The 23,845-nt window shown below is 35.8% G+C and overlaps 1 protein-coding gene across 2 annotated transcripts in view; it reads left to right on the top strand.

Moving 5' to 3' along the window:
* The window catches only part of C1H8orf34 (chromosome 1 C8orf34 homolog), a 175,459-nt gene that overhangs the window by 135,872 nt on the left and 15,742 nt on the right, over nt 1-23,845 (top strand). For both annotated transcript variants that reach the window (XM_074847240.1, XM_074847232.1), the window contains exons 9-12: nt 482-567; nt 5,615-5,688; nt 16,686-16,806; nt 21,461-21,963. In XM_074847240.1, coding sequence (XP_074703341.1) covers nt 482-567; nt 5,615-5,688; nt 16,686-16,806; nt 21,461-21,963 — 784 coding nt within the window. The remainder of the gene's footprint in view (nt 1-481; nt 568-5,614; nt 5,689-16,685; nt 16,807-21,460; nt 21,964-23,845) is intronic.

Below are 23,845 nucleotides of genomic sequence, written 5' to 3'. Positions count from 1 at the left end.
ACCATTTTGGCTGAGGGGCTCAGCTGTGTCCTGCCATGGGTCTTTTGAAGCCAGATGGAACCACCTGTGTATGGCACAGGGCAGCCGCAGCCTCTCCTCACCAAGGCCACCCCTGCAGCCCCCCACTGCCAACACCTTGACATGGACACCCAGTACAGTCCTGTTCAATTAAAATATTTTTGAATGTAGTGAAGGAAACTTGCAGTTTCATATGCACGTGATATCACCAAAACGCCACTGTTGTTAAAATAAGTCCTACAAAAATACATTAGCTGAGATTCAGTTGAGTGTTTCTTAGAGGCTAGTTTTGCTTACTAGACAATCTGGGATGATATGATTGAACCATAGATGTTGGATTTTCAGCAAAGCTACCCTTTTAATTAGGACAATGTTGTGAGTAGGGCATGTAGCCAGAGATAACGCTCTTCTTATCTATAGTATATGATTGCAAATGTTTTCTTTTCATTTTTCCACAATTTAGATTGCAAGGAGATAATTTGGCAGAAAGGCCAGAAGATATCTCCATGGTATCTCAAACATCTGAGTCAGCAGTGTCCGACTCTGATGGTAAGTTATATAAATATTTGCTGCTTATTAAAAAAAAAACCCACCAACATCTTGAATTTAAGAGTAGAGGTTATGTCTGTAAAAGAATATTAAACACTTCCAGAGAGTGTTCCTGGGCATTCAAACTCAATAATTTACACTTCGAATCTGTTAGAAGAGTGCCTAACATGGTTTTTGTCATGGCCAGTTAGCACTCCTGAATAATTCCTAGGCATATTTTGAGAGCTGCCTTGGGCCAGGATACATTCTTAGTAGACAGTTTGTATGTTAGTGCCTTATTTTGGATGTAATATAGCTTAACAGCATAGACATGGGCTGTTCATTGCAGTTGGTCTTTATGCCAAAGATTGGTCTTAGAAATATTTAATTTAATACTACAAATGCATCCACAAGATTCAAATAATGTACAGTAAAAATAAAAAAGAGTTATAGAATTTCTCCCCTGTTTTTAAACTAAGTATGGGAAACGCTTCTCTGATCTCTCCAAGCACCACTAACTAGAATTAAAATACAATAAAAAGGAGTTTATATAATGGCTCTGAAGAACGTTTTTTCTCCCCATACAAACATAATCATACGTTGCGCTAATCTGCAGTCAGGACTCAGCCTTATTTCAATTTCTGCTCAGGTTTTGGAACAGAATAGCACCTGAAATCTAATGGAAAAGGTACCTCCTAAGGGATATCTTGTCAGAGAATGTTCTGCTTTTCTATGAAACATTAAGTTGATGAAGGTTAACTTTATCTTAGCTGTCCCTGGAATAGAGATAGAAAGGAATAGAGCTTTGGACAGAGAATCTGCAAAGATAAATCTTTCAGTCCATTCCCTTACTGTTGGGCAGAACCAGATGAGTCTATTAGTTGGAGGATTTGATTTGCAGTTTAGTTTTCAGCAGTCACAGACAATTTGGCTATGTTGATTAATTAATGCAAAAGAAATAGGAACTAACTCTTACTGGTTTTAATTATCCTACCAACTGTCTGCTGTTTAGTGCTATTAGGTGTGCTATTAGGTACGAAGGCAACCTGAGCTTTCACTCATTTTTCTTGCCTCATTAAGTCAGCATTAGTAACTAGTATGTCTTTAAAGATAAATATTTTCAAACTGGTTTTGTGAGAATGCATGGTTTCGTGCAGTCATGCCATTTATTTTTCCTTTCATCTGCCATTGATCACTTTATTAAAAAAATTAATAGGGGACTCAGAATCTCAAAATATGATGTATTTACAAGCTGAAGATTGTCAGCAAGAGAGACCCAGACTGGTGACTGCACTCAAGCCTTGTGAAAGGAAAGCAAAATTCTTCTGTTATGAGAGTAATCCCCAGGAGGGAAGGTGGTGGTAACTTGTGTGGCATAGGTAAGGGGATATGCAAGCATCAGATTATTGCAGCAGGAACAAGTAGAGGGGTAAGACATATGTGTAGGGAAAAGCTCTATAGTTCCTGATACAATTTGTTTTGAACAGATCTCTGCCTTCCTTCTTCCTTCCTGTGTACCCTTGTTCTTGAACTAGAAATATGCCATGCCATCTTCTGAAACTGTAGGCTTCAATAAAATAGTACGCTGTTGCTAAGTGGCAGAGGTACTGGGATTAAATAAGGTGACACTGTCAGAAGGAGGTGGATGCTGTGTGATAATGAAGCTGGATCTTTCATGGTCACAGACTATCAAGCACAAGAGTGCTGTAGCTGTTGTAACTTGGACCACTTTATATGCTTCCAGCTACTCTGTAGTCAGTATGGATATAGACAAGATGGAGAATGCTTTCCCTTAAAAACCACCTCCAATAAAAATATAGGGAGTAAAAGTTAGATAGGTGGGAGGGGCAATGACATTCATATTGTTATAAACACATCTATCTCATGTCTGAAGATACATGAACCCTTTAGTCATATATCTAGAAAACAGCAAAGCCCCTAGAGCAAAAGGACTGAGGTCAACAGTGAGGTACTGCCAAATTTCTGTCAAGGGGCAAGCTCAGAAATGTTCAGCCTTTCTAAATATTTTTTTTCTTCCTGAAATGTTGGCTAATCGTACATTTTGATTTGAAAAAAAGCACAGCTGGATTTTGCAAGTAGGCACAGACTAGAAACAGGCACAGAACTCAAACAACTGCCCGTTCTATCAATCTTTCCTATAAATGCAGCACATCACTTGTTTTCTGTGCATCTGATATTTATTTCCAATAAATATTATGTGTGAGAAGATGATAAAAGAGACTGCTAAAGATACTGTAAGAAAACCCTAAGTAACCTAGGCATCATGTTGCACTTTTTTAGTTATGTCCCCTTAGGAATGTGTTATATACTGAAAAGGCGACTAACAGACTTCACTTATCAGGCTTATTTGAATTTATTTTCTGCTCTTACTTATCAGTACCAATGACCTTACTAAGAGAAAACTATGGATTGGGAAGTGCTGATGTAAACCATTTGTTCAAGAACATGCAAGCAAGGTGCTGGTGCACAGCAAAGTTGAGGGTAGCTTTCTTTAGATAATGATCTGTTTCTGGGTTAGTGGGAAATTGTTAAGTTGTTAGATCTGAAGCATCTCTCTTGTGGATTTCAGATGAACTAGGTTCAGAAGTAATTGGCAGCACATCTGATCTAACAGCCCTTATAAATAAGCCTTACTAAAGCAATTCCACCTAATAAAGTCAATGTGATAGCTTATATAAAAAGATCATCTGCAGCATCAGGCACTATACTGACTCCATCTGGATCTGGTTCTAATTAACCACTACACTGATTTCCCTCTAGTATAATCCTGCTGAATTGGACAGAGTTGTGTTTGATCTAAGTAGTAAAAATGAGAGATGGGAATCAGGTCTCAAGATTGGAGAACACAAGTCACTTTAATCCTGCAGTTTCTTTTTATTGTCTTAAACTATACTTCTCAAAACTGTTTCTCTTTCCCACTGGACCACTTCACAGGAAAGAACTAAGGGAAGAATTTGATAGCTAGGTTCTTGATTTTGATTAGAAGAAGCAGCTTCAGTGACCGCACAGTAAAACCCCTGTAGATGCCAAGCCAGTCAGGTTTGTCTCTTGAATCAGTCCACAATTAAGCCTTGCTCTTGTTCTGTACAGATAAATGGGGAGAATGGCTGAGGCTTCAAAAGATAGACACTGCAACAGGATTGGTCCAGTAAAAAATCTGCATCTGTCAATCCCCAGTCTGTGTTTTAGGTTGGGGGGATTGTAGAGGTCATCTACTACTGTGTTGGTTTTTTTTAATTTTGATATTAAGAAATAGTATCACTGAAGGATAATTGTTCATTTAATCCCAGTTGCCTATAAGTACCATAGGAACTTGTTTCACTTTTTTCAGTCTTTTTTGCTGAAAGGTACCTTACCCTTTGAGTGAAAGCCATAATATAAGGCAGGAAAAGAAGAAATTGCAAATAAGATCTTTACAGTCAGTACATTCTTATAGAAGGAACCTTAAAATACAATCACTTCTTAGGGAGTAAAATCTTAATATTGGATCAATGAAAAGCGTAGCACTTCTAAACCACTCCTCAATTTGTCTCAGAAAAGCTGTTTGTAAAGTGAGTTACTTCTCAGTGTAGTATGCAAGTTCACATATTTCTGAGGTGTGGGCAAAGACTTGTTTCTTTTGTGGCTCTACCTGGAATAGTATAATTGAACTGAAAATGATAGATTATATGATACTATGCCACAGTGTGTACATGTGGCATTTCCTATTCTATTGTGTAATTAGATCTACAGAGTATGCTGTGATACATAAAATTTAGTTTGCTAAATAAATTTTACTAAGCAAATTTCACATCAGTAGTTCATTCCCTATCAAATAGGAGTCACTGTTTTCTATTATTTGCAGTTAGCCAGCTCCTGTTTCTATCCAGTAGAAACAAGAAAGTTTCTACTTGAAGAAACTTGAAAAGACTAGGATGTGTAGCTTCTACATTTTTTTCCTTTAAAGTGCGGATATATTAAAAAGTTCCAAACAGACGTTTGGATGTAGAAGAAGAGTTTGAAATTGGGGATGTTCAATAGATAGGAATGTATGAAACACATATAGCGCTATTCCAGATGGAACTGCATGATCAGTGTAAAAAATTAATAAGGGTGCAAATATGTGGGAATTCGGGTTGAGAACTAGATATGACAGTGGCAAAAATGTGGCATCATCTCCCAATTCCTGCACAGTTCTCTGACCACAACTTTGCATCATCATCACCTCTTCTTCCTCGACTTTCATTTGTTTGCAATGAATGTGGTAACCATAGTTGTGATACTTCAGTATAGTTCTGTCTTTATAGAAAGTATAGTCTGAGATGTTAAATCAGGGCACTCTAGAAACATAAGGACATCCCTGCTAAGTGTCTGAATAACAGTAGAACCTAGGGAAGATCAAGGCATCTTGTTTTCTTAGGCTGCTTGTGAACAGCATCTAAGTGCCTAGCAGACTGTCAGGCAAGGAGTGGAACTTCATAGCATGTTACTTGGAGATTGCTTTCTCAGACATAGGTACATAAATTCTGTTTTAACTTATTACAGATGTGTCAAAGAGGCATTCTAGACTTCTCACCAAGTCATGTTGTTTTACAAATGTGGCAATATGGGCAAAAATTATAGCTTCCATGGCTTTTAAACATTGCCTAAAGTGAGCAGAACTTTTTACTTCAAGGATTTTTAACTATATTCTAATTAGTTTCACAGAAGTAATTACATTTAATTTTATTGATTTTATTAAAGCTGAAGATCCACTACTCACTTGTGTAAAGGACAAACAATATTTAGTTTTAATAGTAAAAATAATAAATAACCTATGAGACACCTTGGCAGCTGAAGGAAGCTTGCTTATCACTCTAATTATGTTAGAGACAGTGTTCCAAATTGCATTAAGCTTATAAATTAGAATCAGACATAAATTAAAATCCATTGAAGTGTAACTGAAAAGCAGTGCATTTACAGTAGCCACATTTATCTTCCCAGCAGTTAATTTATAGGCATTTTATTTTCAAAGTGACTAATGCTTACTTAATTAGAGTGATTTACTTCTCTTCTACCTCTGGAACAGCTCAGGTACCCAGGGTTGAAACACTTACAGAAGATACTGATGAATTTCAGAGTGCCTCTCAAGTGTCAGGATCTGTAAGTATCTTCCCTTATGGATAGTCCTGTAATTTTAAAAAATATGTTTATAAAAATTAGATTTTGCATAAATGTAAAAGTTGTGCTTGCCAGCACTGTCATCCTAGAATGAAGAAAACGTAATTTACATAACCCTTTGGAATTTTGAGTTCTCTGGCTGTTTTAATTTTTTCATTCTAGGAAGGGTGATATTTTGAAATAAATTCTTATAATCTCATACAAAACCATATGTTGTTGAACTTAACATATAGCTCCCATTGAAAGTGCAGTCATTTTATACTATGTCTTTATGTTCTTAAATGTAAGTCAAATATCCATTTTACCAGATAATATTCAATTTTATAGAATTAAGAGAACAAAATAATTCAAACTCTAAATTTCATGATGAAATATGACATTATAATATCTCAACTATAATTTAGCTTTTTGTTAACATTTGCTTGAAAACTAATAAGATGTGTCTATTTAAAATGTATGGCTAATTTATATATATTTTTTAAGAATGCAGTATTATGCTTGGTAATATTTTCATCAGTTCTTTTATTTTGAAATTTAAGAAAATCTTTGCAGATTTGCAGTTTGCAGAAAATATAATCAGCAATAAAATAATTTTTGAAAAATTATATAATCAGAATTTTGCCGCTAATTGTATTGCATCAGAAACTTGAGTACAGATTAAAGAAGGGATTGATTTTTTTCTAAAGCAAGTAACTTGACAATAGTTTTTTGCTTTTGCAAAATTTTAGACAGCTATAAGAGGACATACTAATTTCTGTTCAACCATAGCAATACTGCTTTATAGCACACTTCAGTGTTGATAAAGTGAAAAGAAGGGCTCAGTATTTGTTAGCTAAGGAAAAAAGGGCAGTATTAAAGAAAAAAAAAATTACAATGAAGACTGATCCTGCAGTCTTTGAGGCAGCTGATTAAATACTACTAATAAGGCTAAATAATACTTGGAGTACAAGAACCTCACAGAGCATTTGCAGATACTGGGCAAAAGGAGTAATGAGCAGAACTTCAGCTGTCATTGCTTTGAGCTTCTTTCTTAAGCCTCCTTTCTGCTTCACACCAGTGAACAGAGAGGTATAATAAATTTTGCAGCAGTTTCTGAACCCACGTTTTTCTTATTGATTTGGACCTGCAGCTACCAGCTTTGATTTATCATTTCTGCAGACATGTAATATAGGGAAAGAACAACAAATAAATTGAATTACACAGAAAAATAAAGATATAAGGAAAACAAAAGATTATTATGTTTATTAGGAAAATCTTGCTACAGAAACGTACAGCCTTCAGCTGAGTATTTTTATATATATACTGTGTGTGTGCATGCTTACGAATGGACAAACAATATGTACATGTATTATTTAATGCTCTGATATTTCTAGGCGTAGGTTAGTTTGCCTTGAGCAGTGGACTGCCAGAGGCAGCCAAGTTGCCTGGACTGAATCCCTGAAAGCCACACTGGCTATTGTTGCTGCCAGTGCTGCAAAGAGAAGGCAAAAAAAGCAGTTGCAGCTATTGCTCTGCCCATCCAATCTCTCCCTAGCTTGAAGGCAGCAAGCTTCACTTTCCTGAGCTCCTGGAAAATTCCTTTGCCTAAGTTACTAAGGAGCCATAAACCAGGAACTATTAGTTCATCTGCTTTGGGGTTTTTTTTGTGTTTTGTATCTGAAAGCTCTTGCTGAAATAGTGTGTAGCTAGCTGATTGTGCACTTTTATCTCTTTAAGTGGCTTGTTATTCAGAATAAGATTCAGCTATCCAACACTGTACGTTTGTCTGCAACTGTATCTCCTCAAAAAGAAAAAAACGATCCAAGTGTTGTTGCCTTTTAGGGCTCTGAAGGAATAGAGATCTATTCCATGGTCACCTAATAACTTCCAGTGAGACTTATTCTTTGACAATCTTGACATATAAAATATAGAGGTAAAGGGTTCCTCATAGGAAGGCTGTGAAGATAAATGCATTCTTGCAATGGATTCCCACAAATCATTCAAAGCAGTAAGAAATATGCCTGCAAAATTACTTCAGAATTGATACCGAAATACATTCTCGTGACTTGAAATTATTTTCAGATATTATATGAGATAGGAGATACAAGGTGAGGGAAAAATAGAATAAATATGATGTTGATCGGATGTTTCTCATAAATTGGACAAATTGGTTCATGGCATTCACTCAAATGTGCGTATTACATGTAAAAATTCCTGATCTGGTTCAAGGTGTGCCATGGGTACTGCATTCCAATAGGGTAATTTGAGTCTGTTGCTAGTTAAATGGATCATGATCATAAATTTCTCTCTATTCATGTATATTTGACAAATTTTCTTTAAAAGTGCCTCAGCCTTCAGAAGAGAAGTGTTTTGAGAAAAACTGGGATAAAGCAGCAAGAATTATGCATAAGGATCTTTAGAAAAGAGCTGTGTGGAGAATAAAGCAATCTGGGTATTGCTATTTAGAAGAGATAAGCAACATCTATGTCTAACATGGTTCATGTAATTTATACTATGGTTACCTTATGATTTTATTGGAATATTGTATGTGCTTACTGTTCTATTTCTGAAGAATATCTTAGTTCTTGGTAATTAGATCTTTTTCCTTTGAACCTTTTTTAATAGAAACTTTTGCTATGCTTTATTTTTCACGAAGAGAGCTGATACTGGAAAAATTGAGAACTTACATTTTCAGTGCTACACAATCCTGAAAAAGGCATACTGAATGAATAAAAATGTAAAGATAGCAAAAAGCAGTTTGAAGTATTTACAGGAATCAGCAATCTTCCCAAGTGTTTTGCAAGGATTCAAAGTGGAAGCAAGCAGTCAAAATGTCCTTAGAGATCCTAGTTTACTGCAGGGCTCATTTTTTGACAAATATTTAATGTAACAAAAAGTGCTAGGCAAAATGCAAAGCTTTTTCTTGAGATTTTTGCACTGTGGTGAACTTAATGAGTCCTATTTTACTTTATGTTTTTGTAAATGAGTTTTATAAATATTTGGCTAGCAAGGTTTAAGAAAACACTGAAGTGATACTAGGAAAAAATTAGGTGGGCTGGAATTCTGACAGAAGTGGAAAAATAAGGTATTAGGGGAAGTTACTAAATTTACAGTGACTAACAGAAAGAAAGAGGGTACATGCACTGGGTAATTTGAATTGAGTAGCATTTGCCTTCCCTCTGAGTTGCTTCTTTTACCACCTGGATCTAACAGGACTCATACTTTCTGGTTTTTTTCATGTGCATCTTTGCATTCACTCATCTTGCCTTGCATGTGCACATAAAAAGGTGTATTTTTCTTTGCAAATTATCCATGTAAGGCAAACTAATCCAAGTGTAACAGAAACTGTGGAAAAAAGAGTTGTCCAACTGCAAAAGGCATTTCTGCATGAATTTGCCTTGACTTTTTGCTCTTTATTACTGTGGGAAAAAAACCCTAGTAAATTATTTTATAAAGATGTTCTGTTTTAAATAAATTTTCTCTTGTTTTCCCTACTGCTTTGGAACTTTACAGTTGCTTTCCTAGAAGGAATACATACATGGATTTTCTGTATTTATCACATGGTAATTCAATTTGTGAGATGACTTGAGGCTTCGTGCACAAGGAAAATTAAGCTTTTAATTCTTGCTATCAATACATATTGAATACAGCTACATTCTGGTGATACATGTTTTAAATTATAATTGTTAGAAATTTTCTTAGCTTTTCCCTGGGAAGAATGCTGAGAAGTAACTTCATTTCTTGTACAAGTTTGAGTATAATCGACAACTCTAAATCACCCAAACTTCAGTATTTAACTAAATCTATAAATTATTTGCTGGACTGGAGTCACTGATTAGCATTTAACATGTTAGTCATTTAGAAAAGTATTTTAAGGATCCACTGCTACATCAGGAACAACAGCAGTATGCCTGTGAGGTAGTATGAATTGTAAAGGTCATATCTGTATATTATAAACACAAAATTAGTGTTTTCTGATACAAAAGTTTTCAAATCCAAGTTGACTTCTGTAAGTATATGGAAATTCAGGCACATAAAGTTAAATTTTTAAATTTTTAAATTTAACTTTAAATTGTAAATCTTCTGTAAAAATAATAATATTAATTAGATAATATTAATTAGTGCAACTCTTCCACCGTTAGTCAAAAAAACCCTGCAAATATGTACGTTTAATTACTATTAGCTAAATTAACAATACAAAATAGTAGAAGAGCATAAATATCAAGGCTCTTGGGAAGTAAGTAATATTTCCTGCAAGTTGTTAAGCAAGTAGTTTGAATTACATACCTTGAACCTCTTTGGTTGGACCCACCCATGCAAAACAAATTCCATAAAATAGACATAGTACATACAGCTGCAAAATAATTATTTCTTTTAAAATTCTCTTTTACTTTGGAAAGCACGTGAAGTACTTAAAATTTTTTTTCACTTCTTTACCTACTGGTATTCTTTTTGCTGATATCATGTTGCATATTGCAAAACTTGAGCCCCCCTGGGTGCCTGCCTGACCCCAATGATGGCATTGGGGGCTGCCCTGTCTTCCTGCCCAGACCCCCAGAGACTGCTTCCAGAAAGGCCCCCACTCCTCATGAGTTCAGTTCGTCAGCCCCACTGGCAGGTGTTGCATGCAGTGTGTGGTCAGTGCTTCCAAGGAGACCTTTCATGGGGCAGAAGTCTACTGGAGTGAAAATAGTCTTATTTGAAAATATTTAATCCTCTAGAATGTATTTTTAAATTGAAAGATTTTTCTGAACTTTAAAACAAATATGTAAAAAACCAAAATAATCAATGAGTGCCTTGTTTTTACCTGTCTTAAAATTTTGGTTTCTTGGGCATGACAAATTCAAAAATATTAGTCTAAATAACGGTAAATAAAACAGGACCAAAACTTAGAAAAAAGTATTCTGGTTACATTTCAGAAACTGAAACAAATGTGATTCCCAGGTGCCTATATATTTCCTCCTTCCCTCTTGCCTGTAAACAGAAAAACTATGTGTAAGTTAACTCAAACTACCATTTTTTTAGTATAAGGTTTAGCATGAAATGTGCTGGCCAACTGCCATGGGAAGCAAAAAGCTTGTAATTTCAATTACATGGCATTTCAAATAGAACAGGCCCTGATGTGGAAGGTGAGGATTAGAGGTGGCTGCCAATATTGCAACAGAACTCTGAGAATGTTTATTATTTTTACAGTACCAAAAAAACATGTTGACTAGCTCACCTTATGTCTTGAACAGACTATGGAAGCTGAAAGATTAAACATTTGGTGAACTCTTACAGAAATGCATGTTGTGTGAGAAATCTTCAAACAAAATATTGCAGAAAAAGTTCCACTGCATGAATAACAGCTGCTTGGTCACAACGGAAAGAATACTTGCAAACAAATTATTCAATAAAAGGGATGGTTTTTGTATTTGGAGCAATCTCTGTCAAATGTGTCTATTTAAGATACTTAAGTTATTCAGCAAAGAAATGGTAGGTTATACATAGAAAGCTAAGCATAGTTATCTTTCTTACAGTATTATCTCCTGAAGCTACCAATAACATTTGCACTTGATTAGCAAAGCTATGTAAAAGAAAAAGTTCAATCAAAAGGCATTGCATATATTTACAGCTTGTCAGGAACTAACTAATTAATCGGGTTTCACCTCGATTTCCTCATTTTATTGTGATCATGCAATTTAGATAGTCTAAAAATGAAGAAGTGCTTTCTCTTGTGAGATGGGGACTGTTTCCACACCTGAAAAGAGATTGTGTGTGTGTGCATGGATGTGCATGTGAGCACCCGGGTGTTTTACTCTGAAGCAGCCCAGAATGGCATAGAAATGTAATGCTGCAATGTTTATTAACACTTTATGGTCAGCAAGAAAGAGTAAACGCTTGAGAGGTGGGCCCATGCAAACCTCATGAAGATCCACAAGGCCGAGTCCTGCACATGGGTCGAGGCAATCCCATGCACAAATACAGTCCGAGCAATGAGTGGATTGAGAGCAGCCCTGCGGAGAAGGATTTGGGGGTATTAGTGGATAGAAGACTGACTACGAGCCAGCAATGTGCGCTTACAGCCCAGAAAGCCAACCATATCCTGGGCTGCATCAAGAGAAGTGTGGCCAGCAGGTTGAGGGAGGTGATTCTCCCCGTCTGCTCTGCTCTCGTCAGCCCCCATGTGCAGTACTGTGTCCAGCTCTGGGGCCCCCAACATAAGAAGGACATGGACCTGCTCGAGTGGGTCCAGAGGAGGCCATGAAGATGATCAAGGGGATGGAGCAATTTCCTTATGGGGACAGGCTGAGTAAGTTGGGGTTGTTCAGCCTGGAGAAGACAAGGGTCCGGGGAGACCTTATAGTGGCCTTCCAGTACTTAAAGGGGGCCTACAGGAAAGGTGGGGAGGGACTCTTTATCGGGGAGTGGAGTGATAGGATGAGGGGTAACAGTTTTAAACTGAAAGAGGGAAGATTTAGACTGAATCTAAGGAAGAAATTCTTTACTGTGAGGCTGGTGAGGCACTGGAGCAGGTTACCCAGAGAAGTTGTGGATCCCCCCTCCCTGGAAGTGTTCAAGGCCTGTTTGGATGAGGCTTTGAGCAGCCTGATCTAGTGGAAGGTGTCCTTGCCCATGGCAAGGCGATTGGACCTAGGTGATCTTTAATGTCCCTTCCAACTGAAAACATTCTATGATTCTGATTTTATAACAAGCACTTGATTTCCAGATGATGTTGTAGGTAATTTGGAGGCCTTCCTCTTTGCCTTAGCTATTCTGAAATGTTGCACTTCTGTAGAACTCCCCAGGTGTCAGTAGCTATTACACAGCTCAAGCCAAGTCAGTATTGAGATCAAGACATTCACATCTGCACTGGGTTTTAGGGATAAAAGCTATACTGATGTATGGTGTCAAGCTAATAGTGTGCTTCAGATTGAAGTGCATATTGTGATCTTGGAAAAGCTTTCTTATTCTTATTCTTGACCTCCTTAATTGTATTTCTGCTCCACTATGACATTTCCGGTAAGTTATGGTATTTTGTGGAAGTTCAGGGAACCAGTGGTGAGAGAGATTACTTTTGGCTTTATTGTTTATAATTTTTTGTTTTAGAAGTAGCTTGGCTAATTGATCTAAGTAAAAAAAAAGCATTAATGAATGTATTGTATGTGAAGAAACGATGATGATATGTAAAGAAAACCACTTAAGTAACGGACATATAGTTGACCTTAAAAGTTGACAAGTGTGTCCTGAGGACTTTGAACATATTTCTGGTGCAAAGAGACATTGCCTCACCTTCAAAGTTTGAAGGTGATGAACAGAGCTGTTTCTACAAGTGTAAAAAGCCAAATAAGCCTTTCAGGAGCATCCTTATATTTAGATGTTGTTAATCTTGTTAATGTAAATAGGCCATTTATAAATTTTGTGCTTATATTTATAAAGCTTAATGAACAATCAAAGACAACTGTAGTTTGGAAGATACTTTCAGCTTGTGTTTATCTTTTAGGAATGAGGTTGTTGCATGAATTGTGTGCTGGAAACACTGAGGACCTCTATGTTTATATGTTATTCACTTAGATGAACTCATCGTTTCTAAATGTTAAGAAATATTTTTTTATGTTCAGTATTATTTAAATATATAGAAAAAAACATTACCTGAGCCTGCCTCCAAAAATGTTGGTTATAGCCCTGAAATATCCAGCTTCAGAGAGGGAACAAAAAATGGTTATACTACAGTTTTAATGTCATAATAAACTCTTGTATTCTTTTTTCCCAGATCATTATTACTTTCTATCAAGTGAGTGTTTAATTGGAAGGCACTATTACAAGCACATAATTTATCATGAAATTAAATTGCTAATATTAAATATCTCATCTTCCATAACTATTATTGCAATACTGTTCTGGTCTTTTGTGAAGCTATTGCTTTTTGTGAAGCTATTGCTTTTTGTGAAGCTATTGCTTTTTGTGAAGCTAATGCCATAAGCTTATGATATTACATAAAACAGAAAAATGCATGGGAAGAGTTATGAAATTTAGGGAAAAAATTCATCAAAAGTTACCTCATTAATTTCACAGGGTGTTGGAACTGTGTGGAAAGGGAATTTGAACATTTAACAATAATGTAACAGTAAAGGTTGAATATATGTAAATATATTTGTTTTAAATCATATACAAGATTAATACTTATTCTTAGAAAGAATGTATACATCTGTGCTACACCCAGAACTGGACACAAACTCTGTATGTCTTTGTAGCTGTGTGTTAACAGGTAGAAGGCAGACAAATATTTATTAAATGCATATGTGTACCTGCCTTTGTGTGCCTGTATGTGCTTATACACAGGCATATCAATATATCTTACATGAACTTACATAAGATTTTTAAATCTGTATTGAAACATACAAAGGTATTGCTAATGTTTGATGATCTTTGTGATTTGGAGTGTCCTAATTGCAAATTAGTTAATTTAAGCATTACTCATGTTTTTATAACGGTCTGTGCACCATCATGATGACTACTATTAAAGAATCGTTTTTCTCCATTTATCTTAGCTTCTACTACAGGCAGTAGAGAGATGCTTGTACTCAGTCACCTTAGTTCTTTGTGTCTTACATGATTGGTGTGCATTAGGGAAGAAGTACAGTAGAGGAAAAGGCCGAATATAAGAAGAAACAGTAGAAGTTTGTAGAAGAGAAAGATAACTCCATTTAATTTCCAGAAAACAGGACATGGAGAATGAAATGCTCTCACCAGGCTAATATTTGGAAGACTGTGTTTTTAGGAGGTTAGGGAGTTATTGAAAACCCATAATAATTTGTTTAGGATAAACTTTGAATAGTCAGAGTTAAGAATATTAGAAGAGCAGTTTGGTCTTCAAGTATTACCATAGACAACTGATTACTTTTTATTCCGTATTTTATCAGAGATGTATCTGTGCATGGAATGATATATTCAAAAAGGATTCATCCTTATAACCTTGGGTTTTTTTCTCCCCCTAGTCATTATTGAAGTCTTGCGGGTTTTTTCCCCTTATGAAAATATACACTATAAAAGGTGTATAAAAATGGCCTTTTTCCACCACAAAAATCTGGGGACGAGAGTATATCTAAAAACAGATTGAAAATGTAAATATTAGAGTTTTGTTACAGGCTCTATTCCCCCTTCCCATCTCTTATTCAGTTTTGTTTATTTCAGAGGAATTGTTCACAGAATAAAATGTTCTTCCATCTAGAGATAGATACTGGGTAACTAATATCTATTAGAAATAAACATTTAGGGAGGTGAGTCATTTAACACAGATTAATATTAATCTCAACAAGACAGATTATGATTTGAATGGAGAATTCACAATGAAGATTGAAGTGACAAATGCTCAAAATCTCTTGGGGGAAAAGCTGAATCAGGTCTAGTGATATATCTGAAATAGATGCGTTTTCAGAATCAGTTCCACTCTGAGTAACTTACTGTTTTATTCAGCTGTTCCTGTGTGTTTACCTGAGATTAAATAAGGGCAACTTTAACCGGAGAAGAACTAGTGTGAAAAACAAATGGCAAATAAAAAAAATGGCATTAGTGTTCTAAAAATGTTGTGATTTAATAACAACAGAATTATCTGTGGCTTCGAACTATTTTGTATGCTGGTAAATATGACTAGGCATTTTTTGTACACATGTGCATCATTACAGTATTGCTGTTGCTTTATAATTATGAATATGTGTTAACATATTTTAAAGATACATGGTTTACAATGATCAATTGCATACAAGACAGTGTTTATTTGGAACAAATTAAAAATGACATAAAATATATCCCATATAATATTTTACTTCTATAGAATTATGCTTACTTTTCTAAAAGGGAAGGCAAGTACATTGTTTTATTCAGTGTTTATGGTTTAAGCAAATTTTTTGTGAATAGAGATGATATCAAACCTCTGTTTTCATGTTCATCCTTTGAACTGTGGTACACCTTTCCCTGTGACATGAGAGTCCATCCAGAAAAGTACCATCATGTGCTGCAGCTACCTGCAGCAACCCACGTGTCTGCCAGTAATACAGTTCCAGCCTGGCAGACCATGTAGCAGCAGAGCCCTGAATATGCCTTCCGTGGGTGGCATCTCCAGTTTGGGTCTTTCTCCCAATTGAATGCTCAATCGTTCTTCTCCCTGAACTTACATCAGCTTAATGTCTTTGAAACCATGGCATAAGCCTTGCTTCTTTAGGAAACCTGGGAAATCAACAAAACTCCCTAGACTACAGATGAAGTGTTTTGGGCAGGTAATAATGTAAAATTTATTTCAGATAGGCTGTTAAGAATGCTTTAATTAATGTTTTCATTTGTTGTTTTTATGACCAAGTCTTGCGTACTCGATCATATATTTTTTGTGTATTTCAAATAAGCATTAAAACAACTTATCAAGTTTACCTCATAGTATATTTTAAAATCATTTCTTGTAACTGTTTTGAGTGGGTTCGCAAAAATGCACAAAATTTTGAATACCACAGTGTTCAATAGTGAGGTGTCTGGGGAGGTGGTGGTCTGTTTGCCGGCATCCCTTTCAAACTGCTATGTTGCCCTGAAAGTAATATTTCTTGCAGTGATAAAACAGCACTGGCAATTTTGATTAGGAAATTCTGTGATATTCCCAGAAGTGCTGCTTTTCAGAGATACGGTGCCAAACGTTACAGTAAATTAAAGTAAGTGCAACCCCCACTAAGTAACTGGAACTGCACAGAATGTAAATTGTTGAAGAATTTGTCCTGTTATGATGTCTCAGCACGGAACAAGAGCTTGTGTGAAAGTATGTATTTGAATTACTTTAGAACTGTTGATTTTAAATAATGCCTACTATTTATGCTATTTAAGGTATATTTTGTAATATTTTGCATAAAATATTATATATTCTAAATAAAAAGCACTAGATACACTGTTCTAAATGAGAATACCACTTTTTAAATTTTTTCATGTGTAAATCTGAAACTATATTAAAAAATATTCCCTTTTCTTTTTATCTGTGTAAGTCTCAGACGGTTTGGACCCTGGATGCCATGGGCGTCAGACCTGGAGGTTCCCCAAGGCAGAAGCTCTTGAAGGACTCGTTAGCAGCAAAAGAACTTCAGACCATGGAGAAACACCTAGCTGGTATGTATGGTAGCAAGGGATCATAAAATGCCTAGCAGTACTCACCCAGCTAGCTCTGCCAATATTTTAGACAAAGTTAAAAATGATGTATCTGACATGCTGATGAAAAGAGAGAGAAATTCTAAACTTCTGTTTTTCTTCATTGAAGAGAAACAGCACATTTATTGTTGTATTTGTAGATATAATGAACTTTGTTGTAATTACAGTAAATACAGCAATTAAACAGTAATTAAACTGTGTTAAATATACAGCAGTCTGACAGCTTAATAACATACCTTTTTTGTTGTTTTCACATTTCACCAAGACTTATGCAATAAGGAGGTACTGCTGCTTCACCTACAGTTAAGTAGTCTTTAGAAAAGTCTGCAATGGACCTTTAGCTTGAGAATAGATTTCTTTGCAGGAAAAGCCCACCTTGTTCATGAGACTTCTGGCTAAGTGAAGTCTGTTAACTTGTGTGCAGTGGAACATCTGCAACATCTTTGATGGAGTAACCATTTCTAAAAGATCAAACAAAAACCCCCCATTTTCTTCAGCGAAGATATGTTTCAGAGCTCTGTAAAAATTAATGGGGGATATCCTAGGATATAGTTTACAATTTGTTGTTCTTTGTAATCAATATTTATATTTTCTTATCTTCAGCTTTAGTTATAAGGTATGACATAGACCTATAGCATGGTAGTCCTATATTATGCATGCTGTTTGTCATATGGTGAAAGCTGTTTTTCATGGACCAACTCTATGAAAAACAATGCGGAACTGGAACATAAAGACTGTGTATATAAGATGGAAGGAGAAATGAAATGTATCTGACCTTTCTTTCAAGTAATTCAGAGAGTGAGACTGAGAACTTTAACGCTTTCAGTGTCATTTTGAACATTTATTCTATGAATAATATTTGTATGACAGGCTTGGGAGCTGTATCCTCTTTAGAGAGAGGTGCAGCTGTTGTACTTTTCTGTAGGGACTGTTGCGGCTGAAGTCAAGGCAGAAGACAAAGCTATGAGCATAAAGAGGGAAGCACTTTAGAAAAAGCTTTTGCTTGGAATGGAATAAGAACTAAAAATTATGATATCTATAAATGAAGAAATTTTAGACAGTTTTTGTTTCTGACAACAGTGATACTGTCATTCAGTTTTTCTTGACACATTCAAGTCACTGTAGCTATTAGAGATGTAACCATTGTCAAACTAGACTGAAAATCCATGACCCTCTCTCCAAGCTGAAACTGCCAGCAACATCTAGTGGGAACCAGTAGACCAGCAGGCTGAGCTGTGGTCATCAGGTTTCTGTGACATAACAGGGACCTGAGTACCCCAGGGGCCTCTGCCCCTAAGGTAGCGCTTGCCTTCCATTATGTTGCTGCAGTTGTCACTCAGGAGGGGTCTGGTGAAGATCACCCTACTTTGATTATGTCCTAACTGGTCACACTTCCATGGTTGTACAAGCTGTTCTTGTATATGCAGTATGCATTGAAACATGCAGTTCCTTTAGATCTCCCTTGACAAAGCTGACAGTAATAACTACCATATTCAACAGAATATGGAATTTTAAATACTTAATTGACCATAAGCTAACTAGCTACATTCACTTAGTCTCTGAGATTTGGTCTGCTGCTGTGTGACCTACAAGGTCTTCTCTCCCACATCAATGCTGCTGTTGTCACTGGGCTTTGGGCCCGTTATTTCAGTAGGGCTATAACATGGGGTTCAGTTGTTCTACCATTCAGTAATTTTTGTCTGCCTGAGAAATTCACAAGAAAGCAGCCCAATTACTGGACATTGGACTCTTGTATTCCTAATAATTCATGTCCTATTATAACATCAGTGCTGCCTGAGACAATTATTTCCCTCACAGACAAGCATAACATAATTTCCATGAAGAATCAGCTCAGAAGACCTCAGATAATGCTGTGTTTTTGCTTAGCTGTATTTGTCTCATAAACTTGCAAAAGTTCATGTGTCTCTGATATCAGCAAGTCTCCTTGTTTCAGTTCTCTTACCAAGTGCACTGGAACCTATTACTACTACCCAATACAAGGCAGTGATTTAGATGCCTGATTTATGACTTGGATTACTTGTGTAATGATGAAGTGTGGTCCCCTGTCTTAGATACACCTTCATAAGGAGCCTGGCTTTCTCTTATGGACTGTGTGCTGGATAAAACTCACTCCTAACATAAGACACAATTTGGTGCCTGTGCCTAAATTATGGACTAGCACCAACTGCCTCAGTACCTTGGTATTTGAAAGCAGCATTTTTACAAAATCAGATATTGAAGCAATTAGTTTTCTTTCCCTTCTTACATATGGCTCAGTAATACTTTGTCTAAGATCCAGGCTCTTATGTTACTGTGGCTGCTTTATACCACATGCAAGTGGAGAATGTATTTTTTTTGGTAGTTAATTCCAGTATCTTGCTAATTTGGTTTGTTACACTGATTCTGTGGTTACTGGATACTTCTTAAATATATTTTATCACAAGAAGAACTGTTAAATGCATAAACAGTTTGTAAGTGCAGTATGAATCGTATCTTTATTCTGGTATTTCTGATATGAAAATAAAATGCCTTTGTGTTGCTCTGTTGCCTGCATTTTATTTTCCTTTAAATGACATTGACAAGGAATTAATTTAAAAAATCCTAAGTTGTAATTCAGTTTTCCTATTTACTAAGGATCAGATAATACTGTAAAGCCTGAAGATGTGTGATTTTTTTTTTTTTTTTTTTTTTTTTCTTTCTGGTTGAAAAGCTGATATTGAAGCAAAAACAGAGGATATGTGCTAAATAAAACTGAACAATTGCACTATGGAAACATGTTAATTATATGTGAAGAAATTATTTGACTAATTGGTTTATCTTCAGGCTTGATTACTATATGGAATTAAGGAAACATGAGCCAGAATAAAATGTTTATTTAACTCTTAATAAATCATCCAGTATTCGGATAATTTCTTAGCATGCCAAATCATCATGGGGAAGTTAGAGATCTGTAATTTTGCGAAGACATAGGCTAAGCTGAATCTTTAAAAGAACATATTCCTCATTTCGTTTAAATCAGGTAGCCCACACTGTCATTCATTGGCCTCTGAATTTTTGCCAGGCATCTTACAAGTTCCAAAGTGATGTGTATTGATTTTTTTTTTAAAAGCATAATGGAAGAGTACTTCAAGACATAATTATTTCAAAAAGGAAATAATTAATTTTAAGAGGTCAGCAAGGTAGCAATTAGAAATAATCTTACATGTGTGCTAGAAACAATATATTTTGAAATTTGGAAACAACAAAACATTTAATCTTTAAAGAGTTGAGAGACAATATTATCTGAGGCTCTCACAACTATTTTAGTTTTATGACCTTTTTTAGTAATAGCATTTGAAATGTGTGGAATATCTTCTATTAGACTATTAGCATGAACTTAACATAGCTTATTTTCCTGTTTTCAAGGTGTTATAAAATAATGTTAAGGGCGGCACGTCTTTAATTATTTTACATACAGTATTCCTTTTATATTTACTGGTAAACACAAGTGAAAGAAAATTTTCCAATATGAAGTTTGTAATTTGTTTCTTTTTGAACTTTTAGAATTTGAAATTGTTGTTATCAAAATAAAAATTAAATGTTTATTTTATATAAGTTCTCTTAATAGGTGTTCAAATCAGTAGAGCCTTGCTGATTTACAGCTTCTGGAACTGTGGCATACAGTTTAATGGGAAATGGCATTGCTTCTCTAAAGACAACTGACTGTCCCTATCAAAACCAAGTTACAGTAGAGTATATGTCAGTGAGAGTGAAAATTTGTAACAATTGTGTAAGATAAAATAAACTTGAGTCAACTGTTCCTTAAGCTTCACATTTTTACTTGCAAGGACTTTCAGTATGTTAGCAATGCTAACCTAAATTCCAGCTACCCTCAGCTAACTTCATTGCATGTACCTGATTTAATTCATTAGAAGTATTGATATGATTTAAATGAATTCAGAAGACATTTTTCATCAATACCCCTGATCTGTTCTGTTTTTAAATAGTATCTTACACCTTATGGCTGTGTGAGGACACATCAAATCGTGGCTACCTTTTCTCCTTGGATTCTAGATGTTGGTGAACCTGTCACCTGCTGTGACATGGCATGCCAGAGCACAAAATTGAGATTCAAACAGGATCACAGATCCAGATGTGCCAGAGTTCAAGGGTTATTTCCACCAGAATTTTGGTTGGGCATTAGACAGCAAGGCCAGAAGCAAAAGTCTCGCCTTGAACCAGTTTTGGATTGCCCTTCACTGCAGCTGAGGATGGCAAGTTTAGCTCACTGCTCCATCTTGGTTTGATACTAATGAGAGACCATGCAAAAGCCACAGTGATAACTCTGAGGAAATGAGAGGGTTTTTCAAAAGTTGTATTGACATTCAATGAAGTGTTAATATTTCATTTCTGTGGCATAGCTGTGTGTGCACTAAATCCATGTAAATAAGCTTTGAGGAAATGTTTGTCAAACATTTGAACTGTTAATTCTGATGTCTTATATTTTAAAGATGAATAGATTTTCTCTGCACAACTAGAGGTTGTCACTTACATTGGAGAAAATCAAGAGTTTTAAACCAGAGAAACATAAAGTGAGTGAGTTTCTTTTCTTTTTTGTTTGTCTGTGTTTGCACAGATATTGAGAAGGACCTAGCATTATGGGAAGAAGCAAGGCTCTCAAGAAGCCCTACTATCCAACATCATAGTTCCATTACATCTGACCATCAAGGCAATCTTCAGACTACACAAGGCCAAAATCCAAGGCCTCAGGTGCCAACTCAGACTGGGAAGAACATTCAGCTCCAAGGAAACAAATCGCCACCTCTGCTCACTAACAGCAGAACACAGGTCTCCAGTGTTGGAAACAGTAGGCCTCCAACACCTGCCACACAAACCAACAGGCCACCAACTCCATCAACTCCAGGGAGCAGACCTGTGACCCCGAATAGCTTGCTGTCACGGCCTCTTACCCCTAGCAACCAAGGAAATAGGGAAGGCATCATTAGTATGCAAAGAAGTAGATCTTTGACATCTAAGAGCCAAATGGGGAGGACCCTCAGCGCTGCTTCAGGGCTCTCTGTGCAAATGAGTGGAGACATTGTTGGAACTGTCACTACTCAGAGAAGCAGTTTATCAGAAGTAAGATTTTCAATTTAATGTTTTTGCTATGTTTAAGAGCTGCTATAACATGAAGACTAGATTGTGTTTTATGTTGAAGTATACCTAATGTAACTTACTATTCCAAAAAGAACTTGAAATATAACAATGAGAAAATTAGCAAGGAAATACTGCTCAGCTTTGAGAGGTACTGATTAGAGACTGTCAGGATTATTACAGAAATCATACTGAAACACTTGTGCCCCCCAAATTTTCCATGAGCTCTGTAGGGTTTTGTCTGCATGATGCATAGTAATTATTATTATTACTGTTATTATTATTATGCATGATGCATAATAAAATATTAGCCTTATAGTTTCTAAAAGGTACATACTTCTGGAATATTAGACACAACTTTATCTTATCTTTATGATTCCAGGGTATTTCCTTCCTGCTGCACTGGCAGTGTGTAGTATTTCCTTGGTCTGCTTTTTCTTTCATTTTTTGGACACATTGGAATGATTAGTTAGGCATTGTTGAATGGACAAATTTTCCAAAACACAGAACTGAACTGCAATGAGAAAATGTCCAACACCATTGAATCACTGTCTAGTACTATGTGCATGTTAACTAGGCTGATTCAGAGCATAAAACTTTCTGTCCTATATTAATTGCTTTTACAGGATTGGTCTTTGTTTAAATCAAAACAAAATGTTAAAAGTACCTTGTAAATTTTGAGTGGGATTTTCTTCTGCTAACCTTAGCTGCCTTAAAGATAACTTTAGTGTGTAGGCAGTGGAAATAAAAGCACCTGTGAAAGAACAGCCCTGCTGTTTATCTCAGATACATGCCTTACAAAGGTGAGTTTTTTCTCAGGAAATGCCAGTCCTTCTATACTGACTTGAGAAGGACCTACATGTCTAGATTGCTAAATTTTTAATGGTGGAACAAGTCGGTTCCCACCATTTATTACTAATCTCTTTGTAATTCATTTGTCAAAGCCTGGAGAGCTTTTTTCCAAGACTGAAAAACATATCATACATAGATAATTGTTTCTGAGAAGTATCATTTGTTTTAAAAATCTGTTGGGTATGCTACTTGACATAGTGTTATCAGTCTAATGACTTCTTAAAAAAATTTTAAAATGTTGCTTATAATATTCCTTAGAGATGCTTGTAGGAAAATTAGAGATATGATACTTAGTATAATCTTGCAATTAAGTATATGTCCTCCATTATTTATGAAAGAAAGGAAATGAGGCACAGATAACTAAAACTACAGAATTTGGGGAGGAAATCTAACTTAAATTTGGTGGTGGAAAAAATACTCATTTTGGTGTTTGAATCATAGTGCACTGATCCCATCACTCAAGCTACTTCTTCACCTAGAACTGGATATCCAATTTAAAGACACGAGAACTGCAGATGACTACAGTTCTGTTGAAAGTGTCTTCCCTGACAGTTGATACATATTTAAACCAGAAGCTTTCAAAGGAAAAAAACATGTAATTGTAACAAATTTGTTTTTTGACAAACAAAAACCCTGTGTCTTCTATTTTGAGGGGTGGTGTGTTTATATGTTGGAATTTTCCCACATACCAAAAATGAGAATTGAAATTCATTTTTAACTAAAAATGTTCAGAAGAAATTACAGGTTTCGTTGTTTCCCATTAAACTCTTCACTCCTCTTTTTCTTTCTTTTTAAGCAGTCCTGTTCTTATGTGATACATAGTCATCTGATGCCAACTAGAATTATTGTGTAGACTCCTGAAAGTGCCATGTAATGAGCGCTGCATCTCCACCAAGGGACATCCAGTCTGTCCATCACTTCTGATCTTTCCTGTAACAAGGCAGGCAATTAAAAATGTTTTCTTTGACAGCCTTTCTGTAGTTATAGTAATAATAACCATGAGTCCCATTTCATT

This window comes from Strix aluco, chromosome 1 (assembly GCF_031877795.1).
Source record: "Strix aluco isolate bStrAlu1 chromosome 1, bStrAlu1.hap1, whole genome shotgun sequence".
NCBI lineage: Eukaryota > Metazoa > Chordata > Aves > Strigiformes > Strigidae > Strix > Strix aluco.
Note: the sequence above shows the minus strand (reverse complement) of the source record. Positions and strands in the feature narration are given on the sequence as shown.